Here is a 25879-nt window from a genome sequence, read left to right as displayed (position 1 = left end):
GCTGTGAAGACTGTTACCAGGCTACACCATGCTTCAAGACAACATTTCACTGATTTGTCATTAGAAATAAATATTTCACGATCTACAATTACATATTGTTTTTGTGATGAATCACTGTGCTTTCATTATGTTCGCTTTGTCACAATGAAAATACATCCTGCCTACCAGATATTTACATTATGATGCTCAACAGTAGCAAAACGGTAGTGATGAAGTAGCAACCGAAATAATGTTATGGTTGGGGCTCACCACCACCTGAGGAACTGTATGAAAGGGTCGCAGCATGAGGAGGTGGAGAACCACTGCTGTAGAATGAGACATGTATCACCAAGAGATGCATATAGACAGTCAAAAATGCAGGATTAGGAATATAATCCCCCACTGGGCATCTTCCCTCACTGGGGGTCCTTTTAAATGTGAAGCACTTCCCCCAAAGGCAGGCAGTCCTTTCAGTTTGCCCATCAACAGCAGTGCAAGCACCTTCTCAGAGACACACATGTGCGCTCTTCCTCTGCTCACGAGTTGCCAATGAAATTAATGGAACACCTTGTGGGAGTGTCTTTTAAGGTGAGGTGATGACGAGAGAATGCTAGAATACAGGAGATATTTGATCCTGTCCTCATCCCTAGGAAAAGACCCCAGTTTGGGTGAAGCTTCCTCTAAGAAGTGTTTATTTGCTTTTTTAAGTTGTAGACAAACAAATCATATCATAAGCATTAGACAGACATACCATCACACTGCTTGAGAGACTGGATGGAAGATCACCTGACCTGGTTACAGATGCCTATCTGTGTCTTGGAGTTGATCTTTTTAGTGAAGATCTCTTACAATCGCTTGTGATTGACTGACTGCTCAGCATCATGCTTTCCAGATCTGTCCATGTCGTGAGGGGCTCCGTGGTTTCATCCGGGTATTTTTTGTTTGTTTTATAAGCAATGCATACTACACTCTCATGTGCATGTCCCAAAGTTTCTTTTACCCGTCTTCTGCTGATGGGCTTTGGGGCGGAGACCGTCGCCTTGCTATTGTGAAGTATGTTGCGATGAACATGGGAGAACATACGTCTGTTCTTGTTGGATCTCACACTCCTTGAGCATGTACACAGCAGAGGTACAGCTGGATTGTATGGTATTTCTTTACCGTCTGTCCTAGGGGGCAATGTATCATTTCCCACAATAGTTGTTCCTGCCTACAGACGCACTCCTAGTGTATGGAAGAGCCAATCTCTCCACATCCTCTCTACCATTTGTTATTTTCTGTTTTGTTTTTCTGAATTAGGTTGTCAATGTTTGTGTAAGGGGATAACTCATTGCTTTAATTTGCATATCCCGAATGGCTAGTGAGCCTAATCAGTTTTTTCATTTATTTGTTAGCCATTTGAACATTTGTGGTGAACTGTCTGTTCATGTCTTTTGCCTGTGTTTAAATTGGATTAATTTTATACAGTCAAATACCCAAGTAGTTACCTTAGATATCTAGAAAGTGGCAAAATGTATTTACTCTGTTCCTAGGTTTTCCTAGAACTCAGAAGCAGTCAAGGATGGCTGAAGCTCAGGGAAGCACGAATGGCTTGGGCAAAAGATAAAGCAGTTGATGTGAACAATAATTTCCAAAGCGCTAAACCAGTTGAAAGAGAATCGGCATGCCCCCACCTTAAGAAACCAAAGCTGTGATGTTTTTGTGTGGAAAGAAGCTTGATGGAGCAAGACTAGAGTGAGAAAATAGTAAGAGTTATCCATGAAAGAGGTAAGGGTTGAATTGTTTCATTAGAGAGAGATGAAGTTCAAGACTTGGTAATATAGTTCAAGACTTGGTAATGATTGGATACAATCACTGGATACAATCATTGGATACAATGAGGGTTGGTGGGGGACTAGGAATCATGAAATGACAGTGGAACTTTAGGTTTGGGCAAAGTGGTGGCTCGCAGAAGCAGAGACACCAAAAGTGGGGCATGGTGGTGGTTCAGAGTGGGGAGTCGTGTGCTGAATTCAGAATTTCCTTTGACGTTCCTGGGGGATAGCAGTACAAAGGTGGGTGCTTGACTATATCAACCTCCGTGCCCCGGAGGGATCTGGGTTGGATCTACATGCACATTGTCACTTGAAATCATGGAGAAGCTGGCAATCCCAAATGCAAGGTGATTTGGGCTAGTTTCATTTGTTAGATTGTTGAATGGATATTATAGGGAAAAACATCTTTACAATTAAAACCTGCAAACTAGACCCCATGCTCATAAAGGTATGAATAATGTGAGATTACATGTTTTCATCTAATCCCAACATATGATGAACCTGTACATTTTTGTTTGTTTATGATGTATTTTTTGTGGGCGAATTGTCTGGAACTTTCAAGACAACTAGCAACAGCTTATGTTACACCCATAGATTTTCATCATACAACAAAGTATAGAATGTTTATAGAGTATTCAGGTGTATAGAATGTTTATAGAGTATTCAGGACTATTACGCAGCTTGAGAATTTCAGGGATTTTTCACTAATGTTTTCCTCTTGCTAATGAATCACTGTGCTTGGCCTCCATTGCGGTTTAAGTGCTAACTTTATACAGCAGGACATAAGGGAGAGGAGACTCGGGCACAGTTAATAAAGGACAAGTCAAGTTGAGGTCTACACACTCTACTGTCCACAGGACATGGAACTGGATCGGCCGAACTCACTTTTCTTTGTATTTCAGTTCCATATACTACATCCATTCTGTCCATCACCCGCGATACCACTGTCCTTGCAGGGACCCCTGCTGGCCCCCACCCCCCGTTAAAGGGTTCAGTTAATCACCCAAAGGTGGGCAGTGTGAACCCAGTAGTAGCCCTGTCAGCGAAAGTCATCACCCCATATTTCTGTAAACATTTCCAGCCTCAGAAGTCCTGAAAGTTCACCCTGAGTCAAATCAACTCGACCACAGTGGGTTTGGGAAACTTTTATGGTCATTTCAGATTTTGTTACTGAACCTAATATTGGTATTAGTTTTGCTGGTTGCTTAATTTTCTTTAAAAAAAAAAAACCAGCTGTTGCTACTTGATTTGAAGTCCATTCTAGAACTTAAAAATACAAAATGACCCGATATCCCAGAACACACGGAGATATTTTTCTTTGTTGACCCTTTAATTCCCCTGGCACCGTCTACAAAAATAACACAGGGTGTGAGCCACTATTTATATCTGTGGGCACCATGACCCACACTTCATCTGCTGGTTTACCAAATGGTTCAAGGTTCAGCATGCTTTGTGGTGAGCCAGCATCCCCGACACTTAGCTACACTCCAGGCAAAGCTATGACACCAGCACGATGGTTGTCCAGGGTGTCCGAGCAAAGGAAGCTGTGGCTGCTCGCCCCCCTAGAAGCCAGTTCCTTCTTTCATTCTTCCCACGTCATGGTGGAGCCCCGTGTTAAAATAAGTGGGGGCCTCTCACTGATCACTGAAGTGCTCAGCTGCAAATGCAAAGTTTGAAAGTTCAAATCCACCATCTGCTTTCTCGAATGAAGATGAGATGGCCTGGCTCCTATGCGTTACCACATTAGAAGCCCCATAGGGCCCTTCTGCTCTTTCCTACGGGGTTCCTAGGAATGGAATTAACTTGAGAGCAACCTTCTTCATTTTTCTGGTATCATTACTGTCCCTGGGGAGTGCATATCGGGAACACGAAAGGAGGGAGTACAAGGGCATTAGAGGAGCGTCTGAAGAAAGGACTGGCAACCTACTTTCAAAAATAAACCAGCTATTTAAAGCTCTCAGGAGAAAACTTTGGCTCTGATATGCACAGTGTTGCCATGAGTCTGACTTGTCAGGATACCTACTGGGGTATGGTAGTCACTAAATGTGTCACTGCTTGGTATCCCATGTTTCTCATTTCAGACCGTTGCTGACATCCCTCGGGGCTCACGATCATCTCCGTTATCTACCAAGTAGTACAAGTTCTTTGAACAACCATCCTCTCTCTCTATCCTATCTTTTCTAGTTTACTGCCTTGGCTCAATGCCATTCTCACTATTTTTTTAATTCGAAACCAAATCAAACAAACAAACAACCTCACGCCATCAATTGATTCCGGTTCATAGCAACCGGACAGGACAGAGCAGAACAGCCCCTGGGGGTTTCCGATACTGTAACTCTTTACAGGAGGAAAAGATGTAACCAGACCATAATAATGAGGCTTTGACTCAGATTTCCACTGCTCTTGGACAATGTCAATTAAGCAAGACCATGATCATTTCCCTCACAAAACAAACTTTCAGTGACTCCACTCTCCCAAAATTGCCAGATCAATTGGCGCTGAGTAGATTTCAATGCCTGGAGACCTTATTGGACTATCACACAGGGTCCCCAAGGAGGTGATTTTCACAGAAAGAGACTGTATATCCTCCTCCCATGGAAAAGCTGGTGGGTTGGAACTGCCAACCTTTCTGTTAACAGCTGAGTTCTTAATCACTGTGCGACCAGGGCTTCAATTCTACTGTAGGGGTTACTAAGTAAGTGTCAACCTCCTCCCTCCTACCATCTCTCAGTAACTCTCTTTGTGTCTCCCAAGTCCGCGTCACTAGACTACCCACTAGTCTCTATAAGCAGGTTCCCTACCTCATTCTATTTCCTTCTTCCTTGTGAGTCCTTCTCCGAGCTTTTCAGCCTGTCAAGATCTTATTCTTGCTTCAAAGATTCAAGTCAAATTCTATTTCCCCCATAAATCCATCTGTGACTCACACAGAAGAAATGAATTGCTCCTTCCTTGGATTTCCAAAGCATTTTTCACATCTCTACAATATATGCTTCGATAGATTAGATCTACTTGAGTTTAGTTAAGTATGCCTGTCTTCTTTAAGAACTGCGAATAGACCAGAGATTTTATACTATTTCCAAACTTTGTGAACCACAGATCAAGTCATCACTCCAGCCCAGCATTGTTCCATGTACATCAACGTTTCCAGTATGAATAGATAACCTTGAGAGCCTTTAGTACATAACAGTTACCTCGAGGTGACAACGTCCACTAACATGTTGAAACTGAACTCCAAGCTCATGTTGACCCTTAGGGATATGGTAAGGGCAGGACCAAAGTGCCCTGCAGGGCTTCCAGGCCAGGAGCATGAGGCCGACTGTCCATCTTCTGGAGGGCTGTCCTCAACGACCTTTTGGTGACTTCAGAGCACTTAACCATGGCGCTACCAGGGTTCCTTTGGAGCTTCAATAACACTTTTCAAACCAGAAACATAGTTCAGTCACTCATTCTCTCTCTCCCTCTTCTTCTCCCTCATTTTTTTTAATGCAAGGCTACACATTCTCATTTGTCCTGGGATTCATCCCTAAAAATTAATTTAATACATATTGAAAACATTTAGCACGCTGGCAAAGAAACTGCAGCCTTAGGAGAAATCCCGATTCTACACTTGAGGGACCACTTGTCAGAAATCGAGTTAAAGTAGAGTTGAAACAATTCCAGGCCTCTTGGTCCCTTGTGCTAAAAAGTATTCATAGTCTCACTCTTTGGCCCATTGCTGTTTAGATAATTCATACTGCCCTTTTCTTCTAAAAGAAAAAAAATGGTTTTCAGAGCCTGTCCTTTTGGGTTTTTTATATATTATTCTGCTCAGGTACAAACGTACTTCATTAGCATCGAATTGAAGTGCAAGAAGGGTGGTGTGCTCCAATGCCATAATCAACATGGCCTTGATTAAACACTGGAAAAGTTCAAGGGCAGGTCAGAAGCAGTAGAGCAATTACCGGCACAAAGTTGTACCAAAATTAGCAGAGTACATAGAAACCACAATCCGCTAACACAGTCATACTACTATCAATTGTAGCCCTACTCAGTTTTCTTTTAAACAAACTGCAAGAAATATTGCCCCTAGTTTTAAATGACCTACTTCATTAGGTGAAGAAATTACTTTTTCATTGCTAGCAAGTGGCTCTTCTTCAGGGAGAGTGTGCCCAGCTGCCAAAATGTCAGGGCTTGAATACTTAAATTGTGTCTGCTGGAGGAAGAAAAATCACTCAAGGGGAAAAGTTTCCAGTGGCTGTAAGCTCACTCAGGGTTTTACATATGTAGCTCAATAAATGAATAACTCACTGGACATTTTCAGTATTTATTGGTAGAGAGCCAAAAATTGTAAGGCAAATGGAATGAAAATGACGGAGGGTGGCCTACCATATGAAAATGGACAGGTTGGCAAGTTTTTGCAGAGCTTACTTATCAAGGAAAAAAAACCCAAAACAGTTTCACGCCAAGGGTTGGATCACTTGGCAATTTTTGAATAGCTTACTTATGAAGAGAGAAAAAATTCCGCACTAAGTGTTTACTCGCGTGAATAAGGTATCTTCAAACTTGCTGAGTGACAGGTTACCAGTCAACTCCAACCAGGAAGACCCAGCTGTGTCAGAGGAGCGGGTACTTCAGGGGGGTTTCGAAGCCTGGTTTTCCTGCGGTACACCTCCAGGCTTTCTCCCGAGATGCCTCCAGGTGAAATCAAACCTTTTTATCATCCTCACTACCCAGTGACTTGAGCGAGTTACAGGGAGACCCTCAGTACCTATGGTCAGGACAGCTTAGAATATAGGTTCCCAAACTGATTTGGACTATCCTTTGCAGGGAACCCCCCTACAAAAAAAACCAACACTCAGCACCCCCCCTACCAAAACAATTTGCATTGTAATCTATAACCCATAATTAAGTGCAGATATCTGCTTTTGCAGCCCCTTTGAATTGTCCCACCGAGGACAGCATCACCCGCTTGGGGACACTAGCTTAGGGGAAAGTCAGAGCATGGGAGAGACGGACAAGCGCATGTGGAACAGTTGGACTTCATGTCTAGCACACAGATGACGTGCTGGGGGCTCCTGTTGCTTGCCTGGGTCGGCCTAGCCCCCATCACAGAGGGAAGCGTGTCTGCCCCGCTGAGAAAGGAAAGGTCAGGGCATTTTGTTCTCCATCCATCCAAAGTTAGCAGGACCTGCAGGCCCATTACTCCAACTACTCTCAAGTCACTTCTGCCGGATGGCAACACTCCCTAATCATGAACGGATTCTTCAGAATGTAAAACTTTTTTTTTTTTCGCTAAATAACACCTTTCAGATCCCAAAGGTGTCTCAAACGGAAGATTTTAATCTCTGAAAAGGCATCGCTTGTAATGTAAAGTCAAGAACACATGGTTCGATTGTGATTCAGCCCGGCACCTCACTTCGCTGAAACTATCTGCTCTGGTGTACTGCCCGCTCGATATCTCTAGGAGCTACTGCCAATGTTGTTCGCTTCCAGAAGAGCTTATTTGAATGAGGCCGGTGTTGACACATGCTGTCTTACTGGATGCTATTTTTGGAAGAAACCAAGATTCTCTCCATCATTCTGGTTGAGAACTTCTCCAAGTGACATATGACGGATGCTGATCTGAGGAAGTCACTCAAAAGTTTGCCTTGTGACCAACCTGAGAGGAGCCAGCCAATAAATACATTATTTTTAGAGAGAAGGGAGTAACAAGATGAAGATTTTCTGTCTTCTCTAAAGAATACATCAGAACTAAAAATAAGGAGGTTTGGGGACAGAGATATAACTTTTAGATTATGGATTTTGTGGGAAAATAATGAACACTCTCAGAAACTAACTATGTATTCTTAAGTCCCTTGAAATACAAAAAAATGTAAAAGAGACCAAGTTTATGTTCCCAATGAAAAACATGTCAAAGACAGACAGAAAACAGAGGTGACAGTGACCTTGTAAGAAAAAGCCTGTGTTTAGTAGTCTAAATCTTGACCTGTCAAATAAACTATTAGAAGAAGGTAATTAGATGCACTATCAAGGGATTTGTGGTTTTTGCCCCCGGTACAGTTTATAGGCCGTTGTATTTCTGCTTAAAGTCCTCAATTACTTTCTCTAACATTTAAGTGGAAAGATTTTGATGTGTTCCTATTTATTCCAGGCCCCAGAGAACCGATGCTACACAGAAACACTCTTGCTTAAAGCGGGCTGTCCTCTGAGGCAATGCTCTCCTATAAATATAAGAATCACCTTGGGAGTTGTTGCGAGCCAGGCTCCTGGTCCCCGCGGTTGCTGCCTAAGTATCTGATTGAGTACATTGCGGGGGACCCTGGCATTGTCACTAGTTGCTGTGGAGTGGACACCTGACTCAGGTAAACTTATAAGAATGAAACGAGGCATGGTCTTCATAGCCTGAGCTAATTGGCACAGCTGGTTCACAAAGACAATGGTCCACAGATCGTGTGGTGAATAGCAACTAGCATGTTGAAAGATTATGAGCAGCCACCTGATGTGAAAAAATTGGTATCTTCCTGTCCAGAGGGTCGGAAAAAAAGTGCGTAAGTCAAAAGACACATTAGAACAATCAGTTCAGTGCGCTATCAGATCACGTAATCATCAGACAGAATTCAGTGGTGCCCAATCTACCACTCCCAACCGTTCTGAGAAAGGATGGTCCCGGGAGCAGACTACAGCAGTCACCCTGAGCTTCTGCTCAATATGTGTCAGCCATCTGCTCAGCACGCAGGCTGAAGAACGCAGCTGATGTTCAGCCCGGGAAGCTAAGATTTTAAAAACTAAATTGAAGTGCAGTGCTTTACTTTTGGGTATGTTACTGTTTCTTGGTCCGCTTTGTTTTGCTTTTTCGTTCCTTGTTTGCCAATCATTGAATAGCAACTCTTTTTGTTTGTTTCTTTGCCTATCTTGTTTGGCTTGGTCTTGCTTTGAGCCAACAGGTGTGTGCTGGGTACCTAGGCTTCCACATGGCTTGGGAAATAGCTGCAAGGACACCCACCGTACCCAACAACCTGCCACGTCGAGCAGTGAAAAGAAATGGACGCCTAAAAAAAGCTGTGGCGTGGACAGGAAGACAAGGCAGGAAGCGTGCTGCATAATGATCTTGCTGAAATGAAGCTTCTACTTGAAATACGTCACAAAGACACAGCTTTCTTGCTAGAGCTGTTTTTATAGACGAAGAGCACACTCAGTTGCTTCCTTCTGCCACTGCCTTCACGAGCACTATTCTGAAGCAGAGCCGAACGCTTTCGTTTTAGACACCACTTACCAAATAGCAGAGAGAGTGGTTTCCAGGCTGGATTTTCTTTCCCCAAGTGCTGTCGACTGCGGGGCAATCACCAGCCGCCTGCTGTCTGCTACAGGTGTGCTATGTGAGCAAGCACCGGGGCTGCAATTTGTACCTCTTGGGCCTGCCCTAATCCCTGCCTGCGAGTCCTTCACTGAAGAGCGGAAATTTTCCCCTCTCCAGCAGTGTTCACGGCAGTGATCGAGACTAATTCTGCTTGTGGCTCCACCAAAACGCCCCTGCCTCTTTTCACCCATCATTCTGCTAAAGTCCTTCCGGAAACCCAGCCAGGGTTCTGCTCCTGAGCCTGTCTGCTGCAAATGCCAGGCAACGCAGAGCCAGGACAGTGTTCCCCACTGAAGTCTCTGCTTCGGGAGTTCAACTCCTATCCCCTGAGGGTGCACAGTCTCTAAGGCCATTGAGTATAGACGTCTGAAAAAGACTGGCACTACAGTGAGTTTAGTTCCACCTGGTGCCGGTATTACCCATGTGGAATTCACTGTTCGTTTCTCACCCATCCAGTCGCGAAGATCCAGTACTTTTAGTTACCAGATTCACAGGGATTGTAACTTTTTTTGTTTCGTTTTCTTTTGAAAATCATTTTATTGGGGCTCTTACAACTCTTATCACAATCTATAAATATGGACAGTTTGTACTTTCTTATTTTTATCTTGAAAATACCCAGGAACTTGTTTTAAAATGCTTATTATTACATTGTTAATTAGTTGCTAACGTATTAAACTAGATACTGTTTCATTAAACTGAAATATCTACTATTAATATTAATTTTAGCACTCATAGTATTCCGTATGTGGATATATATTTCTATTCTATCAGTGTTTTTTTTTTTTAATTCACTAACTTGCTGAAAGGTACCTTGGTTGCTTCTGCTTTTTGGTCATAATTTATAAAGCTGTAGGTTTTGTGTGTACAAACACAAAGCAATTAGGTAAATATTTACAAATACAAATGCTGGGCTGCCTGGTAACACTATATTCATCTTTTTAAGAAGGTGTGCAATGTGATAACCATTTTGCACATGTATCTATGTAAAAGGAAACATAGATTAGTTTTTGTTGTTCTATAATTGCCAACAATTAGTATTATCCGGGATTTTTTGTTGTTGTTACTTAGCAATCCTCCAACTTTGCTCTTTTTCAACGATGATCTATGGGTTATTTTAAGGTTTGCTTTCCCTGCATTAACTTTAGAATCAGCTTGTCTGCATCTGTAAACTAGATTTCTGGAATTTTGATTAATATTCCCTGGCATTATACATCAAGCTGAGAAGAACTAAATCATACCAGCATTAGGTCTTCCGTCCTAGAAACATAGATAATCTGTCCATTAAAGATCTGTCCGTATCTTCTTTAATTTATTTCATAGATGTTTCATAGTTTTTTGCATATATATCTTATACAGGTATGTTTTAGAATTATATTTAAATACTGAATTTCATTGGTGTTATTATAAATTATATTTCTTACCTATTTAAATATGCTGGTTGGATATGGAAAAACAATGGACTTTTCTATTTAGGAACAGAACTTCTTTGTGATTCAAGGACTGCCTTAGCAAATTAACATGCCAGCTTTATTTGTTTTAAAATGATTTCCCTTTTTATTTTTTAAAAGGGGTTTTACTCTGTCACAAATCAATTTTCTTTAACAAAATATAATTGTTCCAAATTGCCCAATTTTATTTTTAAATAATCTTAAAGTACTTGATTTTACTCTACTAACTTAAAAAAATGCTTGCGTTTTAAGTAGCTGTGGAAATTGATAATAAACTAATTAAATGGCATTTTCCTCTCTGTTCTTTGCCTTCAGCAGAAACCTTTTATTTGAAAACTAATTCCAACAGATTAAATGAAAATCTCTCTGTAGCCCGCTAGCTAGTCAGATCAACAAGGTAATCTAAACTCACCATAACCCCATTAGAGCTAAAAACAAAACATGTAGACGTATCCCCTTCTTGTCCTATTGTGTCTCAGCCCCATGAGTGAAAGATGAGGCCGTTGCTCCGGTAAAGGTTTAAGACTCCCACACTCTATGTAGCGTCACTAGAGTATTTTCCTCTTTAGCTCCTGAACTCTAGATCTATTCATTGAACTGAGAACTGTTTGAGTTGCTTTTACAACACACCTACTGGTGTTCTGATATATGGATGTATGTGTCTGTCTATCCATTGATATATCCTTTGAAAAATATATTTTCCCTAATCTCAGAATTTTCTGTTATAAAAAATGTGAGTGTTACATTTTTTCTACCAACTAAAAAAGTGCTTGCATTTTAATATATAGATACACATATCTATATAGATATACACATAGATGTATGTATATCTACCTCTATCAAAAAACCCTGCTGTCCAGTCACTGCTGACCCAGTGGATTTCCACGTCTGTAGCTGTTCAAGGGAGCAGAAAGTCCGGTCTTTCTCCCGGGGAGCTGCTGGTGGTTTCCAATTGCCAAACTTGTGGATTGCAGTCCATTGAGTAACCACTATACACCACCAGGGGTCCTTAAAATATAAGGAGGCACTGAAGTAACCAAAAAAAAAAAATACAAAGTGATCTGTCTCGCATGAAACAATAAAGAATCACATTAAAATTTAAATTTCAGCAAAATAAAATTTATGTTTAAAGGCAAACAATTTTGTATTGGGACTGGATTATTAGCAATGCATTTTAGTAGATAATTAGCAATTGATTGATTCTGAAATCTATCAAAAGCCATTTAGATGCCTAAAGAGCAGTAGTTCTCAAGCTTTCCTAATGCCGTGACCCTTTAATACAGTTCCTCATGTGGTGACCTCCCCAACCATAAGATTATTTTTGTTGCTACTTCATGACTGTAATTTTGCTACTGTTATGACTCGGACAACCCCTGTGAAAGGGTCATTCGATGTCCCCAACAGGTTGCAGTCCACAGGTTGAGAACCATTGCTCCAGAGAGTTCTCCTTCCTTCATCCCATCTCCATTGTTTTGCATCTAGTAAACTTCCTGTTTTGATGACTCGCCACTAAAGTTCTTTCTAGACAAAGAGTAGACTAGGAAGTGTAATGCTATCTGTGGTGTGATGCATATAAGAAAGCCTGCTGTTAACAGAAAATTAAACTCATGGCCAATGAGAAAATTCTCATTACAGTGACCTAGAGAACAGAGGAGAATTGCCCCCTTGAGTGGCCAAGGCTCTCTAACCCTCATGAGTCCATCTTTCTCTGGGAGAGCAGTTGGTGGATTTGAACCACAGATATTTGTATCAGCAGCTGAGGTTTTAAGCTCTGTAGCACCCGGGATACTAAATACATGATTATGACTTATACATAGTAAGATTCAACTGGCATATGCTACCAATTGCTAACACTTGCAGAGTTTCCAGACAGTATCGAGAGTCATAGACTGGCACCACAGGCAAGTCTTCAGAGCAGACTCTGAGCTGTAATTGGACATGCATGTGTCCCGAAAAAGAGGATACGCTCCATCTACTACCTGCTTCTGGTTCCCAGTCACGAGTAGGTGGTGTAGCTTTTAAAATGAGCAGTTAAGAATGAATTCAAGTTCCAGAACAATCACCGCGTTCCCTTGTCGATCAGTGGAGTCAAAGCTGATAGTGACATCATCAACTGATGATTGACCATTGAGACATTACTTTAGCAATGCAAGGATAAGCGCTTTGGAGAAAGAATTTTGAAAGGAACGAAAGAGAACACATTCATAAAATACAGAGATAACAGAATATGCCCTTTCTTCTAAAATAAGCACCATCCATTTAGATTAACTGGTTGAATACTCACAAAAATCGTGAGGAACAAGGGCCTTATATTTTGCCATTTTACAGCTAGAGCGACTGAGGCAAACAGAATTAAACTGAGAGATGCCTACAGCTATCACTGATTTGGCATATGAAATTCGACGCTTTAATTCAAGAGTCTATTATCATAGCTTGAGTTCCACACTATTTCTCTACGAAAATGAATTTCAATTTCTGCCATCATCAGGGTTTGAAGGAAGGAACACATTTGCACTCATTTTTGAAATGGGCAGGGTCTAATACCCATCGTATTAACTCTGCTTAACAGCTCGTTCCCCTATTTTCTCAGATTGGGTAATGCTAAAGTGTTTCTATACAATAGGTTTCCTTCTTCATTAAATAGAGTAACGTATGTGCCTATTATTGAGAAACTCTATGTGTAATCTTATTTTTTCCCCTTAATGTGTACTAGGAGAGAATGCGACCAAAATATTTGCTGTCAGGGCTTCAGACAGAGTTTCTATCCCCCATCAAGTGGATGACTGGTGTGCTCCAGAGACAAGTATTCCTTAGGAAGTGTCCCAACACTGATGTCAATTGGCTCCCCACCACCTGTTGGGACAGTGAACTCTGTCTCTGGAAATGTCCCCAGGGGCATCTGTGACCGCAGCCTTTTTGCCTGGACCCTCACTGCAGCTGGCCAGTTCCCCGTTCTGACTCAGCAACCCTGTGTCAATCACCCTCTCAATTTGATGTCCTACCAATTGTCCTCCTTTATTTTACCCAGAGTGCACTCTGGCAATGTTCTCGCTGGTTCCCATTGAGTCATGCCTAGTTCTGAGTGGACAGTCTCTGAGTTTCCCGCTGATAATTCCCCTCTCCGTCTCTGACCCCAGGGAGCCAGCACCAATGAAATAGGGTGTATGGATTAATAGAGAACCAAAACGTGGTGGTGGCTATGCAATGAAAACCTCAGGCACAGGACTGTTCCAGATAATGGTGAGGTTGCTGAATCCCCTGCGAACGCTGGAAAACTGGAGGGAAAAATATATTATCAAGGGGACTGCACAGGTGAGCTCTGAGGTACAGAGGTACAGCTCAAAGAATCATCTAGATGAAATTATGATGAGATCACACAATTTATCTTTCTTACCATGGATCCTTGCGAGATGAGTTGGTTACTTTATATTACTGAGCCAAGTTGGAACCTATCCTTTCACTAACTTCCCTTAAATCAATTCTCCAGATAACCCATAATCTCTATTTATAGCAGAGAAGCCCTGGTGTCTTAGTGGTTAAATATTCGGCTGCAATTTGCAAAGTTAGCAGTTCAAAACCACCAGTCATTCCAAGGGGGAAAGATGCGGCTTCTTATTCCTGTCAACAATGATCACAGTCCCAGGACATTCACAGGGGAGACTCTACCCTGTCCCGTGGGGCTGTTACGAGTCATCATCAACTCAATGGCAGTGCATTGGGTCTTGGTTTTGGTTTCCATAAAATAGCAAGAGAATGGATTCAAATGAAGCCATTCACGACGTCCCTAGATTCAGAGAGTTAATGGGTGCATCCAGTTTTGTTATATGAGGTTATAAACTTGGACGTGATCCCTGGTTGGGCAGTAGACAAGCCCTTACCAGCTAACCAGAGTCTCAGCAGTTACTCTATATGAGATAGACATGGCAGTCTGCTTACGTCAAGATTCCACACTCACTGCCGTCGAGTCAATGCCAACTCAGAGTGACCCCATGAGTTTCCAGGACTGTCATTCTCCCTCGGGAAGGTTGGTGGTTTCCAACTGCTGGTCATGTGGCTAGCAGCCCCAGGCATCACTTACTAACCAGGCTTCCTCCTTAAAGCTGACAGCCGTGGAAAGTCTATGAGACAGATCTCTGTCCAACAGGTTCCTTAGGCAACAATGGCAATGGCTATACACGTGTAAAATTATGGAGTTAACGTGACAAGTCACTCATTAGGATGTAATGATTTAAGTTTCATCCATGAACTAAAAACAACTCCTCTTTATTACTGTTATTAATCAAGTCCCCCTAAAAAAGCATGAACTATTGTTTGGAAGGGCAATTAAAAATATTCCCATTTGAAAATGAGAATAAAAATAAATCTGGAAAGTTTGATAGTGGACTTGCTAAAAAGTCAACCAAGATAACATATGTTACCTTTCACTTTATAGAAGTTTTACTACTGCGGGGTTTAAAGAAACCCTGCATTATCAACTAGATACAAGACAGCGGTATAGCATTTGGATTTAAGATTGGAGTGCATGTCAGAGCTCAGAGTCACAGCTGTGTCTTTGGAGGGGGACTGAATGCTTAAGAGTCAGAGAAGCAAATTAGAAAGGAGATTTATATGTTACTTTTGGCTGCCTGAAATTTTCAAATTCCTTGTAGTATTTTTCCTGACATAAAAAATAGTTCCTTAATGAACTTTTAAATATTGCACTAGTATCCATATGTTGAGCAAAGTAAACTAGCTCTAAAATTTTAGTAGACAATACTTTTATGGATTTTCCAAGGAGAAAGTCTTAGAGAGAAAAGAGATTAGTTCACAAAACTCAAGATCATATATTCACCATTATTTTCTTTTCAAATCATACCATATTAGATTTATAAGCATAGCTTTCCTGAAAACTGCACACTTCATTTTAATTATGAATCAACATCTGTCTACCTACTGAAAACCTGGGGGTCGGGATTGTCGGAAAAGCTCAACGGCTTTTTGTCCCCATTACATCCAGTGTCCTTGACCTTTCCTATCCCTGTTCTCTCTCCATAGTGCTCTGCAGCAAAAATAAACGCATGCAAAACCATTACGATTGCTGATCACAGGGGTTAAAAAAATCTACATTTTGAAGCATTTAAAAGATAACATTAGCAGTCTAATTATAAACAAGAACAACTTAAAATATTCAGTTAGAGTGAAAATAAAAGGCAGGGTGATATGCAAATAACACATCTTGCTGATGCCTTTAATGGAAATATCCTTATGAAACACACAGAAGACTCATCCAATGCCTGAAATATTTATATTCTGAAGTATTTTTTAAATAGCAAGATAAATGGATGCTTTCAGATTCTACCACCAGTGAACCAGAAAATAAGATGGTATTTTCAATTCATTTTGTGCATTATTTGTATGGATGATTGAAGCTTTTGAATATTAAAATGCTTAATAAGGAAAGAATCATTTTTCTATTTAAAAAAATAAATGACTGCAGGCTTAGTTCTTAGCTACATTTCACCTAGAAACTTAGGTTTAGTGTTATTTTTTTTCTTGGCAAAGTTTACTTATAAGGGAATAGAAATGGAATGCAGAGGGGGAGCAGAATCTCTCTCTCCAGATTTAAGTTACCAGCTTTTCACGATCCTGTCGATTCTAGTTGCAATGCAGTGTACTACAGCACATGGTTTTAGATCAACGTGTGTGGTCACGTGACTGGGAGAGAGAGGCAGACATTTGAAGGAAACGTGAGAAAAAGCAGAACTTCTAGTGACGTTGTAATGGGGGTGGGAGGTGCTTGGGGTTTACACCATCCAATTTGTTTATTGACGCAAACTTTCCCTCAAACTGACAAAGCTTCCCTTTCTTTTTTTCTCCACATCCTATGTAGAAACAGGCTCCAGGGGGGTCTGCAGACACAATGAGAGAGACAGACGCCAGTGGCCTCCCTGCTGCCACCCACTGCAGACACATCTGTGTTTCTTAGGAGCAAGCCTAGTCCTTCATCAATTGGAATGGCCTGCATTTGGCTTTAAACTTGACTAGGGGTGTCTGGGAGGCCCTGGAGGAGGACACCGTGCTTGGTAAAGCACAGGGCAATGACCAAGAGGAAAGCCCTCAGTGAGATGGACTGACGGAATGGGGACACAACATCTTAACCACAGTTGTGAGGACGGCGTAGGACTGGGCAGCATCCCTCTTGCTTCACATCCAGTCGCTAAGCATCAGAACTCACTCATGGCATCTAACAGCACCAGCTACTCTGTAGGCGAACTCGGGGGCTTTCTGTTGTCCCCCCAAATCCAAAACCCACTCAGAGAGAGTGAGTGGTTTCCACTCCCTGCCCCCCCTCAAAGTTTTCATGATTAATAATTCTTTAAGGTCAGAGGGTAGTGAATAAGTAAAAGAAAAGTCTATTCTTAACACCTAGTGGACCAAAGAAGAGATGTGCCGAAACTTTATAGCTCAGACACCGTCTCCAAGTGGTCCTTAGCTTGACGTACTGCATTTCATGGATCCTATGGGCTGACAACCTTTCCAACTACTGTACTTACAGCACTGCGGTCTTTCGTGCTCCCTCAGTCTCTCTCTCTCCTTTTCCAGGGCCCCACATCATTTTAGGAACTCTTCTCTGTGACTAGGGTATTGCTAATCCCACTGTTGATCCCTCTGTCTTCCTATTCCCCTGCCAGTGCCTTCCTCTGCCAGCCACCGACTACACACAAAACAAAAAAAATACTGCTTTCTGGACATCATCCAAACACACGGCATTCAAAGTGCTTCATTTCTTTCTCCCCGTGGCCTCCTCACTGGACTCCCTCTATTCCACACAAATGAATCTGCATGACAGGCCTGTGAAACATTCTTGATTCAGCTTCAGCACTCGAGTTAGGCCAGCTGTCTCCTTCCCTGCCATACCCTCTTGCTCTCCACTTCCTCGTTGACCATTGGAATTCAACCCTCCTTTACCAATGCCAGAGGGTATTGGCGCCTTCACAAGCCTCACCTCTATCAGCCCAACCAGAATGATGGCTTTCTCATCGAAGCACCTACTCTGTGAATGACACTATAAAAGGAGCTGGGTGTTTGCAGGCAAGGAGAATCTACACTCACATTGATACGCTAGGCAGAGGAAGGGGCAAGAGAAGAAAACGCAACTCAAAAGGAAGGTCGACTGCAGAGTACTGAGAAACCAGTGTCTTTCGCACGGTAGGGACTCAGCTGATGTGGACTGAAAGAGTGGACAATGACAGAACAAACAAGAAATGTATTCAGTTGGAACCATTTCCCGCCGATTCTGGTTTCATTTCGAAGAAGCCCAGGTCAATGTGTAAGTTCCACATGCGCAAGCTCTGTATTAACCTATTTTCAGCTAAGAAAGAAAAGACTTTTACATCAGTGCTTTCTTCAAAGAAGACAGCAATGATTCAAGACAGCTTTTCCCTCTACTTTATTTTGAGGCTCTTTAAAAAGGAAAACAGTACTTTGAAACAGTAAAGATGAGAAAGCCATCTCTTTGGGCTTGTCCCCACACTTAACTAAGAGAAATCTTATCTCACATGAGGCAAATCACTGATAGGGATTTTAAAGAGGAAACAATTTCAGAAACTGAAAACTCAAAGCGGTTCTTTGTTTAAAACATTTTCTATCAAGATTTTGAACAAATGTGACTGAAATTAAATACATCATTGAAAAGTACAATGTAACATTAGAAATCTTAATATCAGGAAACTCAGCTAGCACCTATATCGCAAGTTAAACACATCATTCTTTTAGGATGTGAGAAGTGTGATTCATGATGTGAAAGAGGCTATTTCTAGATTTCCTTTTCATTCGGCCATGAAATGCACATTAATTAATCACATGTTATGTATCCAACATTCTACCAACTCAAAATAAACTCGTGGCCATCAAGTCAGTTCCATTTATTTAAGTATGTGTAAGTAAACACATCCTCAACATCATTCTAAGTCAGTGACGTCCCACCTCAAACACACTCATCTCACCCTCAGGATATTCACTCAGTGTATTTCTTCCGTTGACCCAACTCCTCCTTCCTGACCCGTCCACAGAAACTGTAACAACTCTTCAAGAAATACAGTAACGATAATGGTGTCATAATATCTTCAAGGAATCTCATAGACTCGTGGACCTTTTCAAGCCTGAAAACCTGCATTGTATCATGTAGATTTGCTGGTACTCCTGATATTCTGCTTCACCTGATAATTACTTTTCACCTTGGCTTACAGCCCACACCACTATCTGTTCATAATGGAACAGATAGCTATATTTACCTCTGTTTGGATTGGGTATATATATAGATGATATATATCATTGCACATAAATATATAATAAATAAAATACATATATAAAATATATTGTGGGTATATTATTTGTGATAGCCAATTTTCTTACCTGTACATATGTTTCATTAAAACAGAGGAGAGTGATCAATATGGCTTTCATGCCACCCACATCAAATAATCCACTGCTGTCTAGGATCCCCAAACTCAGAGGAACAGAGTAAATCTTTTCCATCGTGTGACCAAAGTCTGTAAATCTGGATGGGAGCAGGCAGCCTTCTCCCTCCCCCAGAATAGCCTGTGGTTTTGAACTGCTGACCTTTTGGTTAGCAACCCTATACTTAACCCAATGTGCCATGAGAGCCACTGCATGCCATCCATATAACTAAATATATGATGCTGGACAGCAACTCAAGGCTGTGGTGCCTACCTCCGGCATACTCATGTAGTCTCTTCCATACATCTTTGATTTATTTACATCTTTTTTTTAAACTTATTCTTCCCTTTTCATGATTTCTCTCATTAAGTCTTTTCCAACTTAGGTCTACAAGGCTGTGATTTGGAATTTTGCTTTTCTCTGCCAGAAGCATGGGTGAAATGAATTACTTTTCATATTGGGGCGGGGTTATGTGTCCAAGAATCACAACTTTAGTAGGATATTAGTAATCTCTAATCTAGTCTCCAACAGGGTGGTGACAAAATTATTTTGAAATTCAAACACGAATCAGTGTAGTGAAGGACTGTAGTGAAGTTGTGCATTACTGAAGGTGAAGGGTCGAAAACCACTTACCCCCAGTTGCTACAGTGATTTCCCGTAGGGAGTGGCCATAGAACGGAAAATCGAAGGACAGATTCACTCTCTGCAAGACACAACCCAAGAAAAGAAAATCAATAATGTGCACAAGACTAAATAAGAAATATGAAGAAATTTTCATTAAAAACAAAAACAATGTGTGGACTGTACCCAAGTATTATTGTACTTTGTCAATCAGAAACTTTGACAGTAATACTTGTTCTCTTTCCTGATCATTAAATTCATTAGCACAAGAAGTCATCAGGTTAGAAGCATCCAGCTTACATTCAATTAATTGTTAGGAACCTACCTAAAAAGGTATATAAAAGGCATATACAATTACAAATGGGTGCTACTTTGCAATGCAAACCAAAATATTACGATTAATATATTATTGTTATAGTAAAGGTAATTTATGGTAGCTGGAAGTGATGAACTTTTTCCTGCATAGAAAGGTATAATACATGCTACATACTAAAAGAAACATTTGACTGACATGAGATGTAAACATACCTAACTATTCCAATTCCCATAGAGATTCTACTTAAAGACAAACTGAACTTGTTCATAACCCTCTATGTGAAAAAGCATGGCATTTGCTTTGGTTGAGTTTGCTCCTAGAAACAGGTACATCCAGAAGTTTCCACTATTAATCATTCATTTCTCTTTAACGATGACACTACATTTTAGTTGTCCCCTACAAAATCAGATGGATTTTCATAATCAACAATTGATTTGGGAAGTTCACTTTAGTTTGGCTTGTATTCTCCAAAACAATAGAGCAGATCAAAACTCAGTGACTAATTTTTTGAGTTCTGCCTTTATCCGATGGCAGTTTATAGGTTCCATTTGTCTTTTGTATATCCCATAATGAAAGGCAGTTTCATGCCTGCGCGGTTTTGGTTCTAAAGATCTAGACCTGTAGATCTTTCATTTGGTAGGTGGTATCTTCTCCCAGATTCAGTTAATCTTGTCCATTTTAAAAACACAGAGGTCCAGGATTAGGTGTGACAGTTACTAGAGAAAAAAAATTCATTGGTTTGTGGGAAATTGGAGGGATTTTTAAGGGGGGAAGTTATAAATTCCTTCTCTGCTCACCCCCCTCTCTTTCTCTAATACATATCTCACACACGCACACCCATACCCACACCCACACACACACACACACATACACACCCTCCAGGTTAACAAGAAATAAAACTTGTGGACATTGTCTATTATCTTTTCTGTTCACCTTTCTGTGAACTATTCGAAGCCCCCTTGAAAATGTATTTTATGTACTGGGATCAGTCAAATAGTATTGCTACTCATGTTCCAGTTCCTATGTGCCTGGGTTTAAACAAGTGTCTGAGGTCAGTACATAACTGAAGGTGAGTATTCTCTGCAAACTCTGCCTTTACTCTCCACTGGGTGCCTTAGAAAAATTGCACAACACAAAGAGTGACTTCTGACGGGGTCTGCTGGGTCACTGAACTTCAAGGCAGAGGAGTCAGCTGTGTTGTCTGGGTAGATTAGAGACACAAATCCATGGATACACATATGTGTATAATAAAGAGAGTCATATACAAGAGCAATTGAACACTGAGAAAACATCCCAAACCAGTCCAGTCCAAGGTCATAAGTCCGATATTAGCCCATATGTCCGATACCAATCCATAAAGTCCTCTTCAGACTCACAAAACACAGGCAATGATGCCAAATGCAGAAAGAACACAGGCCAGTGTGTACAAAGTCAGTGGTGGTTGAAGCATCTCAGCACTGGCAAGGGCCTCCACATGGCCGTTCCATTCCTAGGGCTGCATCGGCATAAGTCCATGTGGCATCTCCTCAGGGATGTCTCGCAGGAAGTGAGCCTTGTCAGTAGAGCATCTCCAAGGGATTGAGCAGAGTCTCTCCTGCCTCCAAGGAGGAAAGTACCATATTTCCCAGAATTCTCAGGAGAAGGTCATGCCACACAGAAGTCGCATTGGGTATCTCCAGATTGACAGCCTAGACTCCACCCCTACATTCTTAATCCTCAAATTGACACCCGATTAGGTGACTACCACATCAACTCAGAAAGTTAAGGGGATTATTACATGGCATTCCAAAGAAGTTATCTTGCTAGGTTTTCTTGAAAGACACAGACGATCATGAGACATCATAAAGGCAATTCTTTTAAAAATAAGTCTATTAAAAATTGAAAACTGCTGTGGTGTTAAAAGGTGAGGTAAATTGTCCCAAGGATTTTTTGTTGTTTTGTTTTTTGGTCATCACAATAATGCATCTGTGTTAGTCTGGGCTCAGGAGAGAAACAAATTCAGAGACATTCATATGTGTATGAGAGATAGTTTTCTGTAAAAGAACAGTTGGATATTGAGTAAACATCCCAGCCCAGTCCAGATCAAGTCCATAAGTCCGATATTAGCCCATATGTCTGATACCAATCTATAAATGTCTTTTCAGATTCATGCAAGACACGCAATCATGCTGATGACAGGAAGATCTCAGGCCAATGGGTGGAGTGTCTTGTGGATCTAGTGGCAGTGGGAGTATCTCAGGGGTCTCCATGTGGCTTCTTCAGCTCCAGGGCTCTAGCGTAGCTTCATGAGTCTTCTCAACAGCAATGTCTGGCAGGGAGTGTGCATGGGTCCCACCTCCAGTGAGCTAGTTATCTCCTGGTACCTCCAATTGAAGTCATCAAGCTGAGACCTGATTGACAGGATAAACTCTACTCCTTCACTCTGACATCTCAAACTGACAACAGATTATGTAACTACCACAGGGATGGTGCATTTTTGAGTGTGTCAATAACTGTCATACAAGGATTTCATTACAAAATCTCCCCCCATCCACTCTACAACCCTCATTTTGGAATTTCAGTTGTCTTTTGTTCCCGAGACCCAAAGAGAATTTAAAAGGAACATGACCTGAATCCTTTGAAAATGCTAAGATAGCATTGTCATTCCATTACACCATTACCTGGTGTAAATCAGAGTGCAGAATTCTTCAGGGGGAAAAATAAAACATTAAAGAGATGGAAACACAACTTTCAGAAATGGATAGATCTCCATAGTCCGTGTACCCAAAAAGGATAGTTTCACGTTTGAATGATTTGATTTAATAAGGTTTTCTCTGATTTCATAACCATACTTTCTGACTTAAGCTTGAATGTAAGTTACGGTGCAACGTCAAAGGTGGGCGTTGGAACCACCCATGACCAGCAGTCGCACCAAGGGAGAGAGTTATGAGTTCTACTCGCATATACATTTACAGGCTGGAAACCCACTGAAGCAATTATTCTACTCTGTCCTACAGAGTCGCCATGGTGTCGCAGTGGACTCAGTGGCAGTGCGCTGGAGTGAGAGTGGGCCATCAAGTGGATTTGACTCATCATGATACTACAGGACAGAGTTCAACTGCCACATAAGGCCTCCTAAGCTGAAAATCTATAGGGGAACAGACCACAGGGTTTTACTCCTCCAGATGCCCCTTTTGGGTTTGAACTGCCAGTCTTTGAATAAGTAGCTTAGTGCTTACCCCCTGCACTGTGAGGACTCCTGATATATAGTGCATATACATCGATCTACACACATTAGACACATACATGCATACACCTATACAGTCACATACATAGACACACAATTTTTAAGAATGGCAGAAATATGATATGAGAAGCAAAGTTTTAAACCCTAGCTTTTGTACCTTTTTAAATGCATATTATTAAGCAAGAAACACTATAAAGTGAATTAAAACAAAATAGTGAGCTAAATTAAATAAAAAGATAGTACAAGAATGAAATTAGCTAACGTAGCATTTAATTGCATGTACAGTCTACTTACCTACGATAAAAAACTCTTAAATAAAAACTTGACAATTTTTACATTGCATCTCGCCCAATCGTAAACTGAGAAGCATTGAATTTAGTCCACTTTAATTCTGCAAAGCATTGCATTTCTACACCCATTGGGGATTTATAATGACTTATTTGGCATGAAATTAATCGTTCAACATTTACAGTGATTTTCAATTACGTTTTCTTTCATTTTTAATGAAAGCTACATCTTTAGAAAGGAAGCACTATCGGTTTAATTTTGTGCTGACGAATGGTTTAGGAGAGCCTATTCTCAGGGGACTAACGAAAATGAGTGGCCCCTCGCACCCACTCCTCTGGAGTCAATTCTGACTCTTCGCGACCATAGACGATGGGCTAGATCCTCCCCTGGGGTTTTCTGGGATGGGAATCTTGACAGGAGTAGAAAGCCTCTTCTTTCACACTGGAAGCAGCTGGTGGCTTCAATCTGCTGACCTAGCAGCTAACAGCCCAACAGTTAACCACTGTGCCACCAGGGCTGCACATGAGTGGCCACTAATAGCCCCCAATTGAAAGCAAAATCATTGATCTTCAAGAAAACGATAGAAATAATTTTAGAAGTGCACGTTCCATATTCTCCTGCACTGTTTTAAGTTATTTTCAAGCTCATGAGTAAATTGATAAAGTTCATAACTTCAGGCGTGCTCGCGTCTGGAATATGGATTTATTTTAAACATGGATATTAATGTTGCCGTTGTTGGGTCTGCTGAGTTTACCCTGCTCATAGAGAAGCTCTACGCCGCAGAAGGAAGCACTCCCGGGCCAAGACCTGTGCTATGTTTCAGGCCACAGTTGCAAGCACTACGCCAATCCATTTCATTTCACCAGCCTACTAAACGAATGGGCATCATGCTCAGCGAAAGGAATTTTTTAATTTTTCCTTTCCTTCATGCAATGAGCCAGCATCCTTTATTCAGCACTTCACAGGGACGGGCAGTAAGCCAGAGGCTCTGGAAAGAAGGACAAGTTCAAGTTCCTTGTTTTAAGACACACAGAGTCTGGGCAAGGAAGAATCGAGAACGATGCCCTGGGATGCGGCAGAGAAAGCACGAAGGAGGGACTCCTAACTCCGAGGAGGGGGACTGACACCACTGGCTCCTTTAAAAATGAACACTTCCAGGAGTGAGTCAGATACAGCCTTATGTCATAAGGTCGCGGAAAGGGGTCTAAACTAGGTACAGAAGGGAAACCTGCTTCATTGGACATGTAAGTCAAAAGTAAGCGATGTTAGTCTAGAATGAGTCTGCAAACGGGCTCAGCAGTCAGATGTGGTTCTTTCCTTATGGACACGTGGCTCTGAAATGAAAACCGAACTACTTTCACTTCAGGTATACAGTGTTTCAAGGATGTTAACTCAGATACTGGTGATTTCATTTGATTGTAAAAATATATTTATGGATCTCAAATAATTTTAAAATTGCTGTGAAGGACATGCTTGGCTCTTCTGTCTCACAAGTTTGCTAGGCCCGGCTCTAGAACTAAACATCCCAAACTTATTTGGCCTATCACCTAAAAAAATTACTCAGCGCTCCCCTGCCAATGAAAAACTCTGGGACTAGAGTCCATGGTCCTGGGTAGAGTGTAGGTAGAGGTTTCTGCAGCCCCACTGCATCATTTGAGCACCCCAACCCCAGAGGTGTAATTGCCCCTTTAGGAAAGTCTGCCCTAAGACAAATCATGAGTATCTAGGCTGGGTGACTTGTGGACCACAGTGCCACCCACTGAGATGCTAAAGACAGCAAAAAGAACTATTTTGGTTAGGTGGGATACAACTTGCTGTGCTATTAATTAGCTCTATTACCTAGACCTATAAGAAGGAAAAAATAAGTAAACATGACCAAAAATTTTCATACAACCAAAAAGACCAACACAACCCTGGGCACAGCATAGAAAGGCGCTGTAAACACAAACAGATACACGATTGAAACTATGGTGTGATTGCTCTGTCTTGAATGAGATGCTATATTGAATCATATGCCTTAAGACTTGTGTCATGTAAAAGTGGCCGGGTTCAGGGAGGCAGAGCGTTTAGGAAAGTTGTCAAGGGAAAACATAATAAACTGATTAAGATCTGGGGAACGCAGTGAATGAAAATTCAGAAGTGAAACTGGAAAGTGATTGACATCAAACAAATAAACTGAATAAGTGAAATCTATCTTTAAACAGTAGGTGAGTGGAGTAGCCATTTGAACAGAGAAGAAAGTAAAGTTGAAGACCAGAAAAATCACTTTCCTTCATAGGGAGAAACTACATTGATTAAATAAAGTTTGAGAAGCTCGCAAATCAAAGCAAATCAGTTGCCTTGTGTGTTAGACAGGGTTCTCTAGAGAGACAAAACCATATTGCTAGTAATTCTATCTATCTATATATCTAT

The 25879-nt window shown here is 41.3% G+C and overlaps 1 protein-coding gene across 1 annotated transcript in view; it reads right to left on the bottom strand.

The window, feature by feature from the left end:
- PLXDC2 (plexin domain containing 2) overlaps positions 1-25879 on the bottom strand; it is a 520641-nt gene that overhangs the window by 214911 nt on the left and 279851 nt on the right. Inside the window, exon 4 of the mRNA XM_075552462.1 lies at positions 19650-19719. Coding sequence (XP_075408577.1) covers positions 19650-19719 — 70 coding nt within the window. The remainder of the gene's footprint in view (positions 1-19649; positions 19720-25879) is intronic.

This window comes from Tenrec ecaudatus, chromosome 6 (genome assembly GCF_050624435.1).
Source record: "Tenrec ecaudatus isolate mTenEca1 chromosome 6, mTenEca1.hap1, whole genome shotgun sequence".
NCBI classification, from domain to species: Eukaryota; Metazoa; Chordata; class Mammalia; order Afrosoricida; family Tenrecidae; genus Tenrec; species Tenrec ecaudatus.
The sequence above is the reverse complement of the archived record's forward strand: the minus strand, read 5'-3'. Positions and strand labels throughout refer to the sequence as shown.